Source organism: Salmo salar, chromosome ssa18, assembly GCF_905237065.1.
Source record: "Salmo salar chromosome ssa18, Ssal_v3.1, whole genome shotgun sequence".
Classification (NCBI taxonomy): domain Eukaryota; kingdom Metazoa; phylum Chordata; class Actinopteri; order Salmoniformes; family Salmonidae; genus Salmo; species Salmo salar.
Genome location: NC_059459.1, coordinates 25,639,566 through 25,663,144, shown reverse-complemented (window position 1 = coordinate 25,663,144; position 23,579 = coordinate 25,639,566). Strand labels below are relative to the sequence as shown.

Genomic DNA, 23,579 nt, shown 5'->3' with positions numbered 1-23,579 from the left:
GAAATAGCCGAATCCACTATTTGAAGGGGTGTCTACATACTTTTGTATATATAGTGTACTTGATTGACAGTGTATAGAGGCAAGTGAATATCACCTGGGCCTAGTTTTTCAAACATTATCTGGATTTAGGATTAAATGCATAGAAATAGAATGAATAGAACGGACAGATCATTGATTTAAATGGGGATTACCATTCCATTCATTCATTCTCTCTCCATTTGATCCTATCCTAGGTGAAATTCATAAAGATAACTTTTGAAAAACTGGGCCCTGGGAATTGAGAGATTGTTATGGCTGGAGGATATCTCACCTGCAGTTCTTGTTACAGTTCTCCTCTGTTATACCGTCTTCATCCTCTCCCCAGACATCCACCGCTGAGAAGATCAAGGCCACCAGCACGGCGAAACAGCACACCAACGCAAAGATTACGATGCATTTCTGCTGAGACTGCAAGAGAAAGCAACACATTGATTGTTGGACATTTTTATTCACCTAGAGGGTCAGTGCCCCAACCTTGCCCTCACCCTGGCTGCTTTATTGCACTGCACAGCAAATCATAAATGATAGCAGTACGTTACCAAGGGAAGTCAACGCAAACATTTACATACTGTACATGGTCAGGATCAGCCATATGGGAGAGAGAAGCCAACAGGGAAACCAGTAAAGAAGCATTTTTTGCTGATAACTTGGCATATTTTGGTCTGGATCCAAATTGCTCCATATGGTGAAAAGATTACACTTATTTGCAAGGATAATAATTGGAAAAGGGAGAACAAAGTATTTACAGGAGAAGCCATGGCTGGTGTTACAGTGATCTACTGAAAACAGTTAGATTTGCCCCCAAATCAATCATTTATAAAAAAGTACTTCTGGAGGGCTTGTCCAAATCAAAGGAGCACTTGGACCTTGGCCAACCCTGTGAGATTGTAATGGTAATATACACTGCTCAAAAAAATAAAGGGAACACTAAAATAACACATCCTAGATCTGAATGAATGAAATATTCTTATTAAATACTTTTATCTTTACATAGTTGAATGTGCTGACAACAAAATCACACAAAAATAATCAATGGAAATCCAATTTATCAACCCATGGAGGTCTGGATTTGGAGTCACACTCAAAATTAAAGTGGAAAACCACACTACAGGCTGATCCAACTTTGATGTAATGTCCTTAAAACAAGTCAAAATGAGGCTCAGTAGTGTGTGTGGCCTCCACGTGCCTGTATGACCTCCCTACAACGCCTGGGCATGCTCCTGATGAGGTGGCGGATGGTCTCCTGAGGGATCTCCTCCCAGACCTGGACTAAAGCATCTGCCAACTCCTGGACAGTCTGTGGTGCAACGTGGCGTTGGTGGATGGAGCGAGACATGATGTCCCAGATGTGCTCAATTGGATTCAGGTCTGGGGAACGGGCGGGCCAATCCATAGCATCAATGCCTTCCTCTTGCAGGAACTGCTGACACACTCCAGCCACATGAGGTCTAGCATTGTCTTGCATTAGGAGGAACCCAGGGCCATCTGCACCAGCATATGGTCTCACAAGGGGTCTGAGGATCTCATCTCGGTACCTAATGGCAGTCAGGCTACCTCTGGCGAGCACATGGAGGGCTGTGCGGCCCCCCAAAGAAATGCCACCCCACACCATGACTGACCCACCGCCAAACCGGTCATGCTGGAGGATGTTGCAGGCAGCAGAATGTTCTCCACGGCGTCTCCAGACTGTCACGTCTGTCACATGTGCTCAGTGTGAACCTGCTTTCATCTGTGAAGAGCACAGGGCGCCAGTGGCGAATTTGCCAATCTTGGTGTTCTCTGGCAAATGCCAAACGTCCTGCACGGTGTTGGGCTGTAAGCACAACCCCCACCTGTGGACGTCGGGCCCTCATACCACCCTCATGGAGTCTGTTTCTGACCGTTTGAGCAGACACATGCACATTTGTGGCCTGCCGGAGGTCATTTTGCAGGGCTCTGGCAGTGCTCCTCCTTGCACAAAGGCAGAGGTAGCGGTCCTGCTGCTGGGTTGTTGCCCTCCTACGGCCTCCTCCACGTCTCCTGATGTACTGGCCTGTCTCCTGGTAGCGCCTCCATGCTCTGGACACTACGCTAACAGACACAGCAAACCTTCTTGCCACAGCTCGCATTGATGTGCCATCCTGGATGAGCTGCACTATCTGAGCCACTTGTGTGGGTTGTAGACTCCATCTCATGCTACCACTAGAGTGAAAGCACCGCCAGCATTCAAAAGTGACCAAAACATCAGCCAGGAAGCATAGGAACTGAGAAGTGGTCTGTGGTTACCACCTGCAGAACCACTCCTTTATTGGGGGTGTCTTGCTAATTGCCTATAATTTACACCTGTTGTCTATTCCATTTGCACAACAGCATGTGAAATGTATTGTCAATCAGTGTCGCTTCCTAAGTGGACAGTTTGATTTCACAGAAGTGTGATTGACTTGGAGTTACATTGTGTTGTTTAAGTGTTCCCTTTATTTTTTTTAGCAGTATATATATATGAGTATGTCACCCCAACACTGTTTACTAGCCTCTGGGACCCTTAGAAAGGAATTGTGCGTATACTGCAGGACAACATCAATAACAGTAAGTTTTGCTCTTGTTTTCCTCGTGTTTTATGGACCCCAGGAAGAATAGCTGCTGCTTCGGCAAAAGCTAATGGGGATCCGAATATACCAATAAACCAAAGTAGCCTAATGAAGGCAACTTACATTTTATGAAAGAAAATATTCTAGTTGAATCTGTGTTGACAATATTATGTAGGCGAACACTGTGCCCTTTGTTACTAATATAGACGGTATGTTCATTATCAATGTTACCCCAAGAGTGTATCAGCTCCTCTGTGCAACTGAACGATCTTATGTGCTCTCAGTACATTTACTGTGATACGGCTGATGGAGTCCGAGGTCATCTTTAATGTAACTCTGATGATGTGAGACCTCTAAAGTATGTTCACTCCGCCAATTATGATCCTCAAAAAAGTGGCACCATATCAAGCAAAATCATGTTTATCATATTGCCATGGGGGAACTTGAACTTATGATAAGACCAGGCATTCAGTTACTGATCCACCCAAACATAACAATCAAAGGAAAGCAGGAAACAAATGTGGTTGCTATAATTCATGTTACCATGGTATTACATAGTAATGACATAATAAGACACTAATCTAGTCCCATACTGAAGGGTGTTTATATTGTGTTCTGTCTGATTGCTTATCTCAGTGGGGTGCTTGCTCACTTGGTTATAATGAGAACGTATTGGATAATCATTATCCTCTAGTGACATCATCTTCAGATATACAGTGCCTTGCAAAAGTATTCATCCCCCTTGGTGTTTTTCCAATTTTGTTGCATTACAACTTGTAATTTAAATTGATTTTTATTTGGATTTCATGTAAGGGACATACACAAAATAGTCCAAATTGGTGAAGTGAAATAAAAAAAAATAACATGTTTAAAAAAAATCTACAAAATAAAAAACAGAAAAGTGGTGTGTGCATATGTATTCACCCCTTTGCTCTGAAGCCCCTAAATAAGATCTGGTGCAACCAATTACCTTCAGAAGTCACATAATTAGTTAAATAAAGTCCACCTGTGTGCAATCTAAGTGTCACATGATCTCAGTATATATCTCACACACACACACACACACACACACACACACACACACACACACACACACGTTCTGAAAGGCCCCAGAGTCTGCAGCACCACCAAGCAAGGGGCACCACCAAGCAAGGGGCACCATAAAGACCAAGGAGCTCTCCAAAAAGTTCAGGGGAAAAGTTGTGGAGAAGTACAGATCAGGGTTGGGTTATAAAAAAATACCTGAAACTTTGAACATCCCACAGAGCACCATTAAATCCATTATTAAAAAATGGAAAGAATATGGCACCACAACAAACCTGCCAAGAGAGGGCCGCCCACCAAAACTCACAGACCAGGCAAGGAGGGCATTAATCAGAGAGGCAATGAAGACACCAAAGATAACCCTGAAGGAGCTGCAAAGCTCCACAGCAGAGATTGGAGTATCTATCCATAGGACCACTTTAAGCTGTACACTCCACAGAGCTGGGCTTTACGGATGAGTGGCCAGAAAAAAGACATTGCTTAAGAAAAAAATTTGCAAACACGTTTGTTGTTCGCCAAACGGCATGTGGGAGACTCCCCACACATATGGAAGAAGGTACTCTGGTCAGATGAGACAAAAATTGAGCTTTTTGCCCATCAAGGAAAATGCTATGTCTGGCGCAAAACCAACAACTCTCATTACCCCGAGAACACCTTACCCACAGTAAAGCATGGTGGTGGCAGCATCATGCTGTGGGGATGTTTTTCGTCAGCAGGGACTGGGAAACTGGTCAGAATTCAAGGACTGATGGATGACGCGAAATACAGGGAAATTCTTGAGGGAAACCTGTTTCAGTCTTCAAAAGATTTGAGACTGAGACGGAGGTTCACCTTCCAGCAGGACAATGACCCTAAGCATACTGCTAAAGCAACACTCGAGTGGTTTAAGGGGAAACATTTCAATGTCTTGGAATGGCCTAGTCAAAGCACAGACCTCAATCAAATTGAGAATCTGTGGTATGACTTAAAGATTGCTGTACACCAGCGGAACCCATCCAACTTGAAGGAGCTTGAGCAGTTTTGCCTTGAAGAATGGGCAAAAATCCCAGTGGCTAGATGTGCCAAGCTTATAGAGATATACCCCAAGAGACTTGCAGCTGTAGCTGCTGCAAAAGGGGGCTCTACAAAGTATTGACTTTGGGGGGGAATGTTTAAAAAAATATATATATTTCACCTTTATTTAACAAAGTAGGCCAGTTGAGAACAAGTTCTCATTTACAACTACGACTTGGCCAAGATAAAGCAAAGCAGTGTGACAAAAACAGAGTTACACATGGGATAAACAATCGTACATTCAATAACACAATAGAAAAATCTGAATACAGTGTGTGCGAATGAAGTAAGGAGGTAAGGCAATAAATAGGCCAATAGTGGCGAAGTAATTACAATTTAGCAATTTACACAGGAGTGATATATGTGCAGATGAGGATGTGCAAGTAGAAATACTGGTGTGCAAAAGAGCAGAAAAACAAATATGTGGATGAGTATATGGTATATGGTTGGTTGGATGGACTATTTACAGATGGGCTGTGTACAGCTGCAGCGATCGGTAAGCTGCTCTGACAGCTGACGCTTAAAGTTAGTGAGGGAGATATGAGTCTCCAACTTCAGGGATTTTTGTAATTTGTTCCAGTCATTGGCAGCAGAGAACTGGAAGGAAAGGCGGCCAAAGTAGGTGTGGGCTTTGGGGATGACCAGTGAAATATACCTGCTGGAGCGCGTGCTACGGGTGGGTGCTGCTATGGTGACCAGTGAGCTGAGATAAGGTGGTGCTTTACCAAGCAAAGACTTATAGATGACCTGGAGCCAGTGGGTTTGGCGACGAATATGAAGCGAGGGCCAGCCAACGAGAGCATACAGGTCGCAGTGGTGGGTAGTATATGGTGCTTTGGTGACAAAACGGATGTCACTGTGATAGACAGCATCCAATTTGTTGAGTAGAGTGTTGGAGGCTATTTTATAGATGACATCGTCGAAGTCAAGTTATGCACGCTCAAGTTCTGTTTTTTTTGTCTTATTTCTTGTTTGTTTCACAATAAAAAATATTTTGCATCTTCAAAGGGGTAGGCATGTTGTGTAAATCAAATGATACAATAATTGCAGGTTGTAAGGCAAGAAAATAGTAAAAATGCCAAGGGGGGTGAATACTTTCTCAAACCACTGTACACAGAAAACACATGCTATAGTTTCCCCAGTGAGCTGGACACTTAATACAATATTTTATTGCTTGGATTCGGTTCTTACATACTTGGGTGCCCTGATGGTAAAAACAAAGTTCTCATCATATCATATAATATCTATTGAAATATTCCCTCATGTACAGTATACTCATTTTATCTGTGTACATTAAAAAGTATACCCAATACACTTTGTGTAGTGGTAAATCACAACTCCAACCGGAACATTGTATAATGTGCTATTGATATACAACCATGGCCTAATTACTCCGCAAGTAAAACAATAACAAATATGTCCTGATCTCTTTAACTGCTGCAGGAGCCATAAGATAATTACCCTTTAACACAAAAGGCCATTATATGGTCAGCTTCACGGAGCTCATTACTGAAAAGAAAATTTGAAAAACAATTATAGGTAAATAGACCTCTCACACACAAGGACATATGTTTGAATTATGTTTGTGTATTTGGGAGGGGTCATAGTGCTAGTGTGCACTTGAAATGTTGCCAGTTATCAGACTCCTGAATGGGGTCCAGAGTCAATAGTCCTTCAGTTACCAGAGATATTCTCCCTAGCTGAAAAACAGCCATGCCCTCTTCTGTGAACACGTCCTCTTCGGTAAGACTGAGCAAGAAAACAGTAATCACAATCTCAATGGCACTCCCCACTGCCCTTTCCCACCTGGACAAAAGGAATACCTATGTGAGAATGCTGTTCATTGACTACAGCTCAGCATTCAACACCATAGTGTCCACAAAGCTCATTACTAAGCTAAGGACCCTGGGACTAAACACCCCCCTCTGCAACTGGATCCTGGACTTCCTGACGGGCCGCCTGCAGGTGGTAAGGGTAGGCAACAACACATCTGCCACGCTGATCCTCAACACGGGGGCCCTTCAGCGGTGAGTGCTTAGTCCCCTCCTGTATTCCCTGTTCACCCACGACTGCGTGGCCAAGCACGACTCCAACACCATCCTTAAGTTTGCTGACAACACAACAGTGATAGGCCTGATCACCGACAACAATGGAACATCCTATAGGCAGGCGGTCAGAGACCTGGCAGTGTGGTGCCAGGATAATCTCCCTCAACGTGAGCAAGACAAAGGAGCTGATCGTGGACTACAGGAAAAGGAGGGCCGAACACACCCCCATTCACATCAACAGGGTTGTAGTGGAGCGGGTCGAGAGTTTCAAGTTCCTTGGTGTCCACATCACCAACAAACTATCATGGTCCAAACACACCAAGACAGTTGTGAAGAGGGCACGACAACACCTTTTCCCTCTCAGGAGACTGAAAAGATTTGGCATGGGTCCTCAGATCCTCAAAAAGTTCTACAGCTACACCATCGAGAGCATCCTGACAGGTTGCATCACTGCCTGGTATGGCAGCTGCTTGGCATCCGACCGTAAGGCGCTACAGAGAGTAGTGCGTACGGCCCAGTACATCACTGGGGCCAAGCTTCCTGCCATCCATGATCTATATACTAGGCGGTGTCAGAGGAAGGCCCAAAAAATTGTCAAAGACTCCAGCCACCCTAGTCATAAACTGTTCTCTCTACTACCGCATGGCAAGCGGTACCGCAGTGCCAAGTCTAGGTCCAAAAGGCTCCTTAACAGCTTCTACCCCCAAGCTATAAGACGGCTGAACAATTAATCAAAATGGCCACCCAGACTATTTACATTCACCCCCTTTGTTTCTACACTGCTGCTACTCGCTGTTTACTATCTATGCAGTCACTTTACACCTACAAATGACCAGTTCAGTAATATGAATATAAGTATAGAGGAATAGTGACTCCGATCTCTGAATACAATAGGCTACTCCCAAGGAAACAGGTACACAATAGGTTTCTTCCTTGGTATTTCTAGGCACTGGGGGTGAATGTAAATAGTCTGCATTGCTTGCTCTCTGGGGTTTTAAGATGGGTATCTGTAAAGCACTTTGAGACAACTGCTGATTTAAAAAGGGCTTTATAAAATATATTTGATTGCTTGACTGATTGAGGGAACAGACAACATCTTTGACTACTACATTAGACAACTCATTGTGTCCCACTACCTAGAGCCTGGACTGACTTTGCGGGAAGCCCCAAGCCTGCTCAAAATGGCTGCCGCTTTAAAAGCCCCATTGTTCTAGTCCCTGTGAAAAAGACTGACGACTGGTACATGGCAGCTGGCAGGGTGCCAGTCAGTCACACACCCACTTGATGGATGTATGTATGGATGGGCATTCAGATTCAGGGATATGAGGTAGAGATGTATGCTGAAAAGAGGGCATTTCTCCATCAGGGATTAAAACATTAGGCCAAAATGATAGATGTTGAGCATGCAGTGGAAAGTTGGCCTGTAATAGTAATTTGCCCAAAGTGAGTATATTCACTGCCATTACAGTCAACTCTCTCAGAACATAATGGAAGGTGATTTACAACTATTTTACCATGGTAATCATGGTACTTTGGTATTTTTTTTATTTTACTAGGCAGAACAAATTCTTATTTTCAATGACGGCCTAGGAACAGTGCCTTGTTCAGGGGCAGAACGACAGATTTGTACCTTGTCAGCTCTGGGATTTGAACTTGCAACCTTTCGATTGCTAGTCCAACGCTGTAACCACTAGGCTACCTTGCCGCCCCTGACTACCCTGCTGTATCAGTTAGAGTGTTTTAACTAATTCGATGACTGTAATATTGAAAATGGTAATGCAACTGTCGACAAATCACATATTTTCAGAGACCCATAGTGAAATTAGTTTATAACTGTATACAAGAAAAGACAGCCAAATGTCACGGGCCTAATTAAGTGGATGATGATTACTCCTATTTTAGAGCTGCAGATTACCATGCCCTCAAAGGAAAGGGTTGTACCGCAGCACAGGGAGAGGGATAACACTCAGAGCTCATGCAATGCTACACTCTTAGAAAAGATGGTTCCAAAAGGGTTCTTCGACTGTCCCCATAGGATAACCCTTTTTGGTTCTGGGTAGAACCCTTTTGGGTTCCATGTAGAACCCTCTGTAGAAAAGGGTTCTACATGGAACCCAAAAGAGTTATACCTGGAACCAAAAGGGTTTTCAACTTCCAACCAAAAAGGATTCATCAAAGGGTTCTCCTATGGGGAACAGCCAATAACCATTTAAGGTTCAAGATAGCACCTTTTTTTCTAAGAGTTTATTTTTACTACTTATCCTGGAATAATTTGACTAATGTTGTCTCTAACCATTGGAGAACCTATGCAGAGAAGAAAGCCTCATGTTTCATGAACAGACAGTCTTGTTTCGGGGCAAGCCAAGTATCTGTAAGCCACTGCTGTGGCCAGAGATGTCTGTGCTGATGATCAAATCATGCAACAAGATTTTTTCTATTCCCTTTGTAGTTGCTGAAAATTCAATTCCAGTATAGAGGAACAGCTGGAGCGTTTGTCTGTTGACTTCAGCCACGGACTTAACCTATATACAGCACAGGCGTTGGAAAAGCCTGTCCCCTGTACACTTTAGCACGTATAAAATGTGCCATCTTAATTTGGCCAGTTTCTCACAGCAGGAAAATTACTCTGCAGCAACAAGAAATGTTTTATCTGAATTATAATTAATGGTAATTTTTATAGGGGTTGATAGATTTTTCATGAGGGCAAATCACATCAGAAATGTTAAAGTGGAAATTACAAACTTTAGAAGCCTTTTTAAACTTTGAATACACCTATACATTTGAGATGACAGAGTGATCAAATTAAGATAGTTAATCTGTATACAGCTATCCCAGAAAGAAAGGTGTCTACAGTGTATGCCCGCAACAAACCAGATTTTTTTTTCTTTCAGCATAAAGCTTCAAGTGATGATCCAAACCGATAGGGCCTGACAGTCAGCGATTTCTTGATGTTTTCATGGAAGTTGTATAATTTAAATGAGCTTCTTGGGTCGGTCACATTTGTAACAAGCTAATTGCATTCACTAAAAACCAAAGCAGAAAGGCATGCTTTAATCTATATGTGGCTCCCAGAAGTGATTAACAGACAGCCTGCATATTGGTTCTGTACTAGAGGGTTCAGTAACCTACAATATTCCTTCATCAAGCCTCAGAGAGCACTCAACACAGAGTTCTATACCTACCACCCACAAGGCTGGTCTACCACAGTGCCTTTACCATAACCTTACATCATGGACATAACGCATGCCCGCACAAACATTGTTACCTATGAAATGATGCAGAGATCTGCAACAGAAACTGCTCATCCTTATGGAAATAGTGGAGAGAGAGAGTTAATATTCAGTGTGCCTCAAGAGACTCATTGTCTGTTATGAGCACAGCTGTTCTATGAAGAACTGCCATCGCTCACCAGCTTGTAATGGAAAATAATAGGGCAGGGGAAATTAGATTGTATAAATATTAAACCGTGTAAGAAAAAAGTTGAGTTATACACTGTTATACATAAGTGCTCAGAAAGGTGCCAGTACTGAGTTAGATTGGAAATATTACTCTGTTTCAATAGAAGCTTTGCTGACCACACCTTACTTTCCCATTCTTTCAGACACTAGTACAGTAGTAATGATGTATAACGAAGAGGAGGATTTCTTATCAAACTTGGCATATTGTGCAGACAAAAAAGAACCAGAGTATAACTATATACTATATCATTTCTCATCTGTACTTTAGTAAGAGGATCATTCCTTGTAGTTTAGTTGGGATAGTTGAGGAGTACAGGCGTTCCTGACATCTAACGGCTTGGTATTTGTTAAAGAGCAGGTCATGTCTCTGGTAGACTGATGTGGTTGCAGAGACTCATGCTGAACACTGACGAAGGCACCAGGGTGAAAGGATTGGATGGATTTCCCTAAACAACAGACTCTTGATGCATAGTGGTGTAAGAACTCTGTTTACCTTCTACATATAGACAGTTCACACACAGGGGACATACAGAAGTGTGGATAATGTGTAAAACACTGATAAGACACCAAAACTGTGTAAGATAGATTGATTTGAAAAGAAAACTTCACAACTTCAGGTTCTTCTGAGGACCAAAAATAAAAATGAGATAGATTGCACATACAGTGCAATCAAAGAGAAGCTTGGTCTTGAATTATAAATAGCCTGGAAATAAAAAACCTTTGAGTTTCATTAAATATCTGAAGGTTGGTGCTAAATCCGCTTCCTGAATAATGCTTTGAGGACGTCACATTTTTACAAATGGCCCCTCTACCCAAAAGTAACAGGCAAAGCTTCAGATCTTGCACCTCTTTGAGGGAGGTGTAACTATAAGAGAGCGAAGTGGAATAAATTAAACTGATGGTATAACTCACAACAACTAAGGAAAAGGAATTACCGTAGCTGTAGATCACCTAAGGTAGAGGGATAGTTACAGTAAGAAACAGTCAGGTGTACAGCTATCAAGCAATGGATAATGTAATATCTGGCTTTATTTTGTTACTACTGAAAAGCTATTATGTTAAGAAGAGTTATATTACATTATTCAGTGGATATTAAGTTATCCATTGCACCAAGGACAAAGGGAAGGACCTCTGTTGGGTGAACCCACAGGAAAGTCCTCATACATGTTGTTATATGCATGTTATGTATCAACATATATTCATGCTGTTTCAAAGGAACACAAAGAGAGATCATTTGAAAAGGTCAAAAACAACGTTACTATGTAAATAAACCATTTATATGCAGAGGTCTGTAACAGTTTTGCTAAGGTTGACTTTACCTAAATAATATAGCTCACCAAGGCAGTAACCGACCCAACTTAAATTAGCTTCATTTATGATACATTTAAAGCAGTGGAAACAATAAAACAGCCTCCCCACCCCCGGCTCAGTAAAACACTGAGGGATGGAGCTGGAGAAATGTAATCAGCCTCCCCACCCCCGGCTCAGTAAAACGCTGAGGGATGGAGCTGGAGAAATGTAATCAGCCTCCCCACCCCCGGCTCAGTAAAACGCTGAGGGACGGGGCTGGAGAAATGTAATCAGCCTCCCCACCCCCGGCTCAGTAAAACGCTGAGGGATGGAGCTGGAGAAATGTAATCAGCCTCCCCACCCCCGGCTCAGTAAAACGCTGAGGGACGGGGCTGGAGAAATGTAATCAGCCTCCCCACCCCCGGCTCAGTAAAACGCTGAGGGACGGGGCTGGAGAAATGTAATCAGCCTCCCCACCCCCGGCTCAGTAAAACGCTCAGGGGGTGGGGCTGGAGAAATGTAATCAGCCTCCCCACCCCCAGCTCAGTAAAACGCTGAGGGACGGGGCGGGAGAAATGTAATCAGCCTCCCCACCCCTGGCTCAGTAAAACGCTGAGGGATGGGGCTGGAGAAATGTAATCAGCCTCCCCACCCCTGGCTCAGTAAAACGCTGAGGGATGGGGGTATGTGAAATGTAATCAGCCTCCCCACCCCCGGCTCAGTAAAACGCTGAAATCTCTCTCTCTCTCTCTCTCTCTCTCTCTCTCTGAGATTGCATTTTTTTTGGTCCGTTCCACACTGACCTTCATTTGGCCCAAACAGCTCAGTACAGAAAAGTAGAGTATAGGTCAGTAAAGTACAGTACTCTACTGTGATGTCCAAACTTGTGGAACATAGACGTCTATGATTGGTTCAGATTTGGTCCAGACCAACCAAACGTTATCTGCTTTGGGGGCGGAGCTCATTAAAATAATAGCCAGTGTGTAGAATAATACCCAAATATGCAAAGGAGGATATTACATATTTATATCTTTGTGTACCTATTCAGGATACATCACCATGAAGAGAATGACACTCATATCCATAATTATGCATTTCTGTGTAGTACAGATCAGGGATGTTATTCTGTTATAAAAAATGACAATTTTAATGTAATTGTGTTACCAAAATTTGCATCTGCACAGTTCTTCCAGAAAATGTGTTTTTGTGAAATTTTCTGTAAATTGTTCAATGTAGTCCTTGTGCATAGAGTTGTTCAAGGACTTTAAAGATGATTCAATTGAAATCCATACAACTGCTGCAGCCAATGGAACAAGAAATAGCATACCTCAACTATTATTAACAACAATAAATTATTATACAGTGTATTCGGAAAATATTTCAACCCCTTGACATTTCGTTACGTTAGTCTTATTTCTAAAATGTATTAAATATTCCCCCCCCCCCTCAAGCTACACACAATACCCCATAATCAAAGAAAAAACAGTTAAGAAATTTGTGCAAATGTATAACTAAAAACTGAAATCTTCTTGGGTATGACACTACCAGCTTGACACCTGTATTTAGAGAGTTTTCCCAATCTGCAGATCCTCTCAAGCTCTGTCAGGTTGGATGGGGAGTGTCGCTACACGGCTATTTTCAGGTCTCTCCAGAGATGTTCGGTCTGGATAAGTCTGGGCTCTGGATGGGCCACTCAAGGACATTCAGAGACCTGTCCCGACGCCACTCCTGCGTTGTCTTGGCTGTGAGCTTAGGGTCGTTGTCCTGTTGGAAGTTGAACCTTTGCCCCAGTCTGAGGTCCTGAGAGCTCTGGAGCAGGTTCTCATCAAGGATCTCTGTACTTTGCTCCGTTCATCTTTCTCTCGATCCTGACTTGTCTCCCAGTCCCTGCCGTTAAAAAACATCCCCACAGCATGATGCTGCCACCACCACGCTTCACCATAGGGATGGTGCACTGTTTCCACCAGACGTGACGCTTGGCATTCAGGCCAAAGAGTTCAATCTTGGTTTCATCAGACCAGAGAATCTTCTTTCTCATGGTCTGAGAGTCCTTTAGGTGCCTTTTGGCAAACTCCAAGTGGGCTGTCATGTGCCTTTTACTGAAGAGTGGCTTCTGTCTGGCTACTCTACCATAAAGGCCTGATTGGTGGAGCGCTGCAGGTTGTCCTTCTGGAAGGTTCTCCCATCTCCACAGAGGAACTCTGTCAGAGTGACCATAGGGTTCTTGGTCACCTCCCTGACCAAGGCCCTTCTCCCCTGATTGCTAAGTTTGGCCAGGTTGCCAGCTCTATGAAGAGTCTTGGTGGTTCCAAGCGTCTTCCATTTAAGAATGATGGAGGCCACTGTCTTCTTGGGGACCTTCAATGCTGCAGACTTTTTTTGGTACCCTTCCCCAGATCTGTGCCTCGACACAATCCTGTCTTGGAGCTCTACGGACAATTCCTTCGACCTCATGGCTTGGTTTTTGCTCTGACATGCACTGTCAACTGTGGGACCTTATATAGACAGGTGGGTGCCTTTCCAAATCATGTCCAATCAATTAAATGTACCACAGGTGGACTCCAATCAAGTTGTAGAAACATCTCAAGGATGATCAATGGAAACAGGATGCACCTGAGCTCAATTTCGAGTCTCATAGCAAAGGTGCTGAATACTTATGTAAAACAAACTATTTCTGTTTTTTTATGTTTAATAAATGGGCAAACATTTCTAAAAACCTGTTTTTGCTTTGTCATTATGGTGTATTGTGTGTTTTATTTAATACATTTTAGAATAAGGTTGTAATGTAACAAAATGTGGAAAAAGTCAAGGGGTCTGAATACTTTCTGAATGCACTGTATAATCAACATACCTTTTTACTAGCGGGTGGATTCACAACATTAAGGCTGTTGAACTACTCCCTAGACTACTAACATAAAAAACAAAGTATTCTTCTGTGTGCGCATCTCTGACACCTGCAATAAAGTGCTGGCAAATGCACCACCTCGTCCAAACAGTGTCTGGTTCCTCAGTCTCCTGGCTCCTGTCTTCTTATTACCTGGCTTTCTACAGCCATTCCCATCACACAGTGCTGTTTCACTACAGTACTTTACCAACTCTGTACATGACAGTGTGAAGGTCCCCAGAGCCAGTGAGTTATGCCAGGACAGTGTGTCCTGTCAGCTGGATGTGTCTCTGCACATACTCAGCACATCAAGGCTAAGCACTCTGGGATGCATGGTCTTTCACTACTTTTCCATCTCCAGAATGAATGACAAACTGTATTCATGTGTGCTGATGGCCCAGAAAAGATACTTTCAGTGCAAAAGGTATACATTTTCCAAGCCCCTGAATATTTCCACCTAGAAGTACAGAGCTGCTCAAGTCATGTTGGTTAAGAATGAATCATTTTGTCCAAAAGCTGTTTAAAAGCCTCTCAGAGGACTGTGTAATACCTCAACACAACAGTGCGACTTCAGAAATGTTGCAGAGGACGAGACCAAGAACCGTTTCAAAAGGACCATGATTTACATGGCAATTCAAGCAAGCTTTATGATATCTGTATTGGTGTGGCTATTTGCCAGGTATGTCAGGTTCAATCTGAGGGCCAGTCACATAGCTGAACCAATCAATGAACCCTCAAGCTCATCTCATCAAGACAAGCAGAGGGGAGGGATCGGGATGGAATATCAAGGGGAATTTTGGATTCAAAGATAAGAAGCCTAACCAGAAGAACTGCTCTGATACACAAATTGTAGTTACAGCTTAGTTGAACAGGGCTCATTTGGAGGGGAAAACCCTTGAGAAAAAAAATCCTTATACTTGAAAGTCCTATATAAGCCTACACATCTTCTGATATTATCGGAAATCACTGTAACACCTTTGATCATAAACTGTTATGGTGAGATTGGCTATGATCAACCTGCTACACAACAGTTAGCATTGGCCACATGGCATGTTGCTTGTCACTCAACTTACTGTTTATCTTAAGCCTTTTTCACACTGCGAGCCTTAATGCTCAAATCAGTTTTGTTTTTGAAATCAATGTGCTTTTTGGCTGTCCAGACCGCAGGAAAAACAACTAATTTGAATCGGATATGCCAAAAAAAAAAAAAGGAATTTGAGTCACTTCAAACTGCCAATGTGAACAAGGCTTTAGAGACCTGACTCACTGTTCTTTTCCTAATGCATTATCCCCAATAAAACAAACAAGAGGAACGCCCAGTTTCAATCTGTTGGCAATTTGTGCAGAGGCATTACATAACGGCTGCAGCATTTATCAATCCCCAATCATCAGGGGATTGTGTTGCGATCTATTCACTCCATCGGGACTGGGCCTGAAGGTTAGCTCTGATTGTTTGAGTCCTGCCAATATTATCCATCATCCTCCTTGATCCAGTGTGTCATGTTTTCACTGGGTACTAGACTCCAGTCTACACTCTGAGAAGTAATTTAGGATTTCAATACTAACATGTAACAGGTAAAATGTACATTTGAAGCCAAGGAAGTCAGGTTAAGATGGCGTCTCATAGAAACATTACATGTGCAGTTGGAGCTAATCCAGGAAATGACGTTGCAGGCTAGCTCAGTGCTGCCCCCTCTCATTGAGTATCTCAAGTTGAAGGCAAACCGGGGTACTGCAGGCTGCCATTAGCAACTAAATTATACTTATAACTCCCTCTGTGTTCAATTTTTTTAATAATCAGGACATACACCTGGTGTAATAGAAGCAATAATTGATACCATGATTGTCTTTGATTTTATTTATTTTTTTTACATGAAGATTGACATTTCCTCATTCCCTTTAATAGGGGATCCTGTTTTCTGCAAACAATGCCGGCAGTACCGCGGTCAGCCTTGAACTTTGTGGCTACAATAAGAGTGGATTGTCCTTCTTCCCTGGCGTGAGCTAGCTATCTGCCAGTGACTGACAAATGTGCTGCATAGGTTCCAACATGAGGAGCTTTGCTGTCTGTGATTGGTTATTGGAACTCATGTGACCCAGTGATTAAAACAGCCAATTACACAATGGAGTAATGGGTGTTTAGAATGCATATTGTTTAGCTCTAATGGTTCTTTGACTATAGCATGTTCAATTGCACCAACCCAAGTTATCACCAGAGTGGATCTTTATGTGGAATCTCCTAAAGGAACATTAACATTGGAAATGTGAGGTGAGGACGCTAATAACAATTATCAACAATCAGTTGTAACTATTCAATATCCATGAGCCAGCCATCATATTTGTGATGCCTCTCCTTGTCAATGCCAGTCAAGCAGTCAAGTCGATAATTGCTATGGTTCTCTGGCTGAAATTTGAGTGAGACCTTTTCCCTGACCTTTCCAATACCGCCTTCACACAGAAAGGTCAGAAGACAAACGCTGGCGTTTCCCTTGGAACTCACTACATCTCCCCACAATGATTTACACTCCACAGGATGTTATGGGATAAAGAAGGAAGGTGGAAATATTTTAAATCAGGGAAAGATGACAAGGGAAAAAATGGCAGATATGCTTTTCTTTTTGTAGTATTCTTTCTATTATCATCTTCCTCTTTATTAATTGGAATGTATTCATTATATCGCCATATCAATACAGACCAGAAACCTGAGATGAAATTAGAAAACATTATTGGAAAGAGGGAAAACAGAGAGAGGGTAAAAGAGAAAAAGAAAAAAACAATTTGGCCAAAAAGGTGCAGGTAGCTAGAGAATGGCTCCAGTGGTAAAAATGCAATCAACAAGATAGAAAAAACAGTATCAATACCCTGAGAATTTGTCAGGAACATGTTCCCTCTCTCCACTATCTCTTGGAGTGGTAACTGGTAAAGATCGCATCTACTTTAATCTGAAGGGCTGGGACCTGCTCCCTGCCTTGCAGGCAGCCCAGCCCATTGATCGCATCCAGGCCCCTCCAGATCAATAAGTCAATTAAGCCTCCATTAGAGCAACATGAAATCTGAGGCTCCAGACACCTCTAATGCCAGATGGGAGCAGACTAGTTTTCCAGACACTGGGACCCTTCCCCTCATCCCTGGGAAGCCTCAGCCTGGGGCTTTCACGACCAGAGGACAGCTGGTGGAGCACGAACATGATGGGAACAACGCAACAGGAATTTCAGAACTGCTGCACTGACAGAAAGCAGGCCATTTCCCCTAGACAAGGGACCAATTAACCACCATCTTTGTCAGAGGACTCTGACAAAGATGTCAGAATAGAATATAATAAAAGCCTCGAACACTTCAAATAAATAAAAAATGACTGTATGATGGTGCAGAAACACCAGTTTTGTCGGCTACAGTAAGCTATCAGTGTTCTCCATTTACAGTAGAAGTAGTATATATCCTACAGTTCTTCTAATGCTTCTTCCTGCTTCTCTCTCTCTGCATATCTGTCGAGTATTATATTCAAATCATCAAGCTTTATTTATACAGCACATTTCAGACATGGCAAATGTGGCAACGCAATGTGTTTCACAGGAAAAAACAAATAAACAATGAAAATAAAACAACTTTACAACACAAACATAAGAGGATAGAAAATGAAAGAATAACAAAAACTGAATGATTAAAAATCACCCTAAGGAAAAGTGAAGCGAAAAAGGTCCACAGTTTCGGCCCCCCTCAGGTTCTCTGGCAGGCTTTTCCAGAGGCTGGGGGCATAATAACTAAAGGCTGCCTCTCCATGCCTCTTGGTCCTCAGCTTTGGGGTAGTTAAAAGGACAGTGCCAGAGGACCTGAGGGACCTACTGGGTACATACCTTAAAAGCATGGGGTGCACAATCGTGGATTGATTTAAAAACCAATAGAAGAATCTTAAAATTAATTCTAAAACTCACCGGCAGCCAGTGCAGAGACCTTAACACCGGTGTAATGTGTGCTCTCCGTCTGGTCTTGCTCAGTACCCGTGCTGCAGAATTCTGTATGTTTTGCCCAATGGCTTTCTTGGGTAGACCAGACAGGAGAGCATTACAGTAGTCAAGCCTGCTTGTAATAAAAGCATGGATGAGTCTCTCTGTATCAGCATGAGAGAGAAACGGTCACACCTTGGCAATGTTCCTCAAGTGGTTAAAAAGATATGTCACATTCCTAATGTGGGATTTGAAATTTACTATGTAAAGCTTTGCGTGGCATACTACGTAAAGCTTTGCGTGGCATACTATGTAAAGCTTTGCGTGGCATACTATGTAAAGCTTTGCATACTAGTGCTTCCATATTACACCAGTCCGCAGAATGAGTCTGAAATAAGATTCAGACAATAGGACAGAATTCTGCCAAGGGAACCATCTCACAGTTCAGAATCTAAAAAAAAACAGCTAGGTTTTTCACCTGGTGTTTTATTTTTATTGCCCGTGAATTAAAATGTCCAGACAGATTCTCTCTCTCTCTGTGCTTTGGCTCCAACAATAAGTACCCATATATTTAAATCACTAATAGTCTAATAATTTATCCATGAAGCTAAAATACTCTGGTGACACAGAAATGTTAAGTTATGTATGATCTACGTAACAATGGAAATCAATGCTGTGCTTTCTGATAATGTTGCCATGGGCATGTCACCATCCAACACTCTCCATAGGAGCCGTCTTTACCGTGGAATCGGCACCATTTACAATTGCACTGCCAGGACTGATCTGTGAATTGCTGTCTGATTTAGAGGGTGCGTAAACTCCCATCACTACTGCTCCAAGCCACATACTAAAAGAGACTCGGACACACTCTGCAAGCTAAATAACTTACACATTCTGCATTAGGGAAATGTGTTATGTTAGTGTCTATTTGTCTGTCTATATGGATGTGCTTAGACAAGCAAAAAAACTCTGATCTTCTTTTCAGATCCAAAGACCAATTAGTGGAAAGTGTGTGTGTGTGTGTCTTTGTCCTTGTGCGCGTGTTTGCATGTGTGACATGAAATTATTGCGGATAATGGCAAAATGTTTCCATGTTTTCCAGTAATTGAGAAAAAGATGGGTAAATGCCCTGCCAGATGATCAGAAATTCCATTTTGGTAGAAGAATGGAGAGAGAAGGTAGAATATCTGATCAAATAAATCACTTTCAAGCATCAACCAAGCTATCTCAAACACAATTCAAAACCATTTCCCTTTGCATATAATCTAATAAAGGGACATGCAGTAATTAATGTTTTTATAAATCCGACAGTGCACACTTATTAGATCTCATTATTTTTGTAGCGGCACCATTAGTTTAGTCCAGTTAAGGGACATTTTGGAGGGGGATGATCAATGATGCATCTCTCCATGCTGCAGTATCATTGGTCCAGCCAGGGATGGTAGCACTGTTGCCGTCCCAGTCCCTCCCTCGTGGAGCCCCTATAGGCTGCAGCCTGCAGCACCAGCTTGGCCATTACAGGCTCACAGAGACCTCCGAGCTCCTGACCATAACTGGTCCGTGGTCAGCCCATCCGCTCATTCAATCCTTGTGATATATGATCTCCAGAGCACTGTGTGACCTAATGCACTTGGGTAGAGGAGGGGGAGAGTCCGTCCCCTTGTGTTAGAAGTGACGTAAGCAATAAAGTAAGACATTGTTTAAGAGGCTCTTATGTTGCGGTCGTGATTTGAAAAGGTTATTTTGTGCAATCAAAGTTCCTTTAATAGTTGACATATGTAAAAACGTATTTTTGAGTGGCATACTATGTAAAGCTTTGAGTGGCATACTACGTAAAGCTTTGCGTGGCATACTACGTAAAGCTTTGCGTGGCATACTACGTAAAGCTTTGCGTGGCATACTACGTAAAGCTTTGCGTGGCATACTACGTAAAGCTTTGCGTGACATACTACGTAAAGCTTTGCGTGACATACTACGTAAAGCTTTGCGTGACATACTACGTAAAGCTTTGCGTGGCATACTACGTAAAGCTTTGCGTGGCATACTACGTAAAGCTTTGCGTGGCATACTATGTAAAGCTTTGCGTGGCATACTATGTAAAGCTTTGCGTGGCATACTATGTAAAGCTTTGCGTGGCATACTACGTAAAGCTTTGCATACTAGTGCTTCCATATTACACCAGTCCGCAGAATGAGTCTGAAATAAGATTCAGACAATAGGACAGAATTCTGCCAAGGGAACCATCTCACAGCATGAGGTCTGCGAAAACAATATTAGAATTTCAGTTTGCTTCCCAGACACACAAAAACAAACACTGTGACACTTGTGCCATAAACCAGGGTTTCCCAAACTCAGTGCTGAGGCCCAAGCACTACACAGCTGATTCAAATAACCAACTCATCATCAAGCATTGATTATTTGAATCAGCTGTGTAGTGCTGGGGCAAACAACAATACGTGCACCAAGGGACAGGATGGAGTTTGGAAAACCCTGCTAAACAAACAGTCTGCCAGTGTGTGGGACTAAGATATGTTACTCATATCCTCAGAGACTGTAAGCCGTAAGTAACAATGTAATCCTTAACTGACCCCGCCAACTGATCTCATAAACTGACCCCACCAACTGCATTGTTGTACAGATGCACAATTGAGAGCATCCTGTCGGGCTGTATCACCGCCTGGTACGGCAACTGCACCTCCAGAGGGTGGTGCGGTCTGCACAACACATCACCGGGGGCAAACTACCTGCCCTCCAGGACACTTACAGCACCCGATGTCACAGGAAGGCCAAAAAGATCATCAAGGACAACAACCACCCGAGCCACTGCCTGTTCACCCCGCTACCATCCAGAAGGCGAGGTCAGTACAGGTGCATCAAAGCTGGGACCGAGAGACTGAAAAAACAGCTTCGATCTCAAGGCCATCAGATTGTTAAATAGCCATCACTAACACAGAGAGGCTGCTGCCTACATACAGACTTGAAATCATTGGCCCCTTTAATAAATGGAACACTAGTCACTTTAATACTGTTTACATATCTTGCATTACTCATCTCGTATGTATATACTGTATTCTATCCTATCTATTGCATCTTGCCTATGCCACTCTGTCATTGCTCATCCATATATTTATATGTATATGTATATATTCTTACTCCATTCCTTGACTTAGATGTGTGTGTATTAGGTAGTTGTTGTGGAATTGTTAGATTACATGTTAGATATTGCTGCGCTGTCAGAACTGGAAGCGAAATAATTTCACTACACTCGCAGTAACATCTGCTGAACACATGTATGTGACCAATACAATTTGATATGGAACTACCTGAGGAGGCAGAGGTGAGCCAGTGGTGATGTTTCCATGGGTACCACTCCAAGTAATTCTGGCTTCCCTCTCCTATGGGCTTTTGCTGGATGAGTTCTGTTAGCTCAGTGTGTGTGTGCGCGCGTTGGCACGCTCTATGTCTGCGAGTGGAATTTAGAGAGAAACCCCTCCCCCTCCACTCATTTCCCCACAGGCAGAATAGCAGGTCAGCCCGTGTCATATTGGCTGCATGCTTCAGTTGTCAGTTTGTTTTGTGCAGCGGTGCTGAAAGAGTGACGGCTGATGCGAGGGAGAGTTGCTGCACTTTGCGCCTTCCCTTACTGCTAAGTGAGCTGTGACACCCCCCAAAGAGGTTGTAAAAAATACCTACACAAACCCTTCAACCCTGTATCCCCGGTCAAACATCCTCAGCATCTCAGAGTTGTCGTCCGCAATGTGACAACAATATGACAAAATGACTGGAACCACACCAAATTCCAAAAACATTTGACAAATATGGAAATCAACAGCATTCCCAAATCCTCATTAAAGTTTTCACCCACCAACCTTATACACATTTGAAATCTTGGAATGTTGTTTAGCATGAAACTGTGAGCTGTTTCATGTCATGACTGAATTATGTCAGTAATTTAGTGATATATGCCTTCACAGCAATCTTTAGTGTAACTTCATCCTCAAGCAAACAACCCAGCAGCACCTTCAGCAACACTGCCTTCCCCTCAACGTTATACTGTACATCCCAGCCCCCAACTACTGAAGAGCCCAAATCCCTCACCTATTTTCAATGTCTTCATCAAAAACTACAACCCAGTGGTGTTGTGAAGTACTTAAAAGGCAAGCAAATCATATGTACAGTTTGCACTAAGATCAATGAACTCTTAGCTAAGCATATCGTACGTACATACTGTAGCAACAAAAGCTCAGAGAACAACACTGTTCACAGCCAAAAACACATTCACCTGTTTTAAATTTCAAAGTCTCATTGCGAGCTACAACACAATCCCACGTAAGCTGACACATGAACGTGAGCTAAAAGATGAAACGTCCCAAGTGAAACAATAGCTGCTGACCTCTGAAATGATTTGGCTTTCTTTGAGTGAGTAGAACTCACCTTCATGATGCACCCCTGCGTCGACAGTCCTCTCCGCAGCACACGTGTGTGTGTGTGTGTGTGTGTGTGTGTGTGTGTGTGTGTGTAATTGTGTGTGTTTGTTTTCTGGGCAGGAGCCTGTTTCCGACAGGGCAGGGGAAGCTCTCCCCTCACACGCTGCTATTCCTGTTGGTTGGACAGGGTCCAAATGAAAGGTATAATGTAGAGTGTAGAAACAGGAAGCTACTGAGTCCTGACAAGCTATCAATCTCTCCCTCTCTTACACTCTCTCTATTTCTCACTCCATTTCCCCCTCTCCTTCCCTTTCCCTCACTTGCTCTCCCTCCCCTTCTGTATCTCTTCCTCACACTTCTCCACCCTTTAGTTGTAAACACAGATCGAGAGATTGGGAAAGATAGATGGTCCATTCTCCTCACCCCTCCTACCTTTCATGATCCTTCCCCCTCTTCTATTCCATCCAATACAAATCCAGTCCAGCCATCTTCCCCTCCCTCTGTTCAAGGCATACAGAGTGAGAACCTCAGCCAAAGGCAGACCGGTATATCTGGGCAAAATCACAACTCCTGTAGCTCCTCAGTTCTCACACAGTCAGACACAGACACACTATAGAAATTGATACACACACATATGCATGAATAATATTAGTTAGCTCACATGAATCCAAAGGAAATACTCAGTGGGTATTATGACTTATACACACACTGCACATGTGTAGATTACAAACAAGTTATCCACAGCAAAGGAAAGACATTGAACACTATAGGTGGTATGAAGTGGCGAACTGACAGCAATGTTTTCAAATTTCACATGATTACATC

General features: G+C 42.9%; 1 protein-coding gene across 2 annotated transcripts in view; it reads right to left on the bottom strand.

Annotated features, from left to right (window-relative positions):
* The window catches only part of LOC106577123 (inactive phospholipase D5), a 53,927-nt gene extending 30,826 nt beyond the window's left edge, over positions 1–23,101 (bottom strand). For both annotated transcript variants that reach the window (XM_014154873.2, XM_045700957.1), the window contains exons 1-2: positions 22,762–23,101; positions 311–447 (exon numbers count right to left, since the gene is read on the bottom strand). In XM_014154873.2, the coding sequence (XP_014010348.1) occupies positions 311–447; positions 22,762–22,767 (143 nt within the window). In that variant the 5' untranslated portion in view covers positions 22,768–23,101. The remainder of the gene's footprint in view (positions 1–310; positions 448–22,761) is intronic.
* Positions 23,102–23,579: the final 478 nt, after the last annotated feature.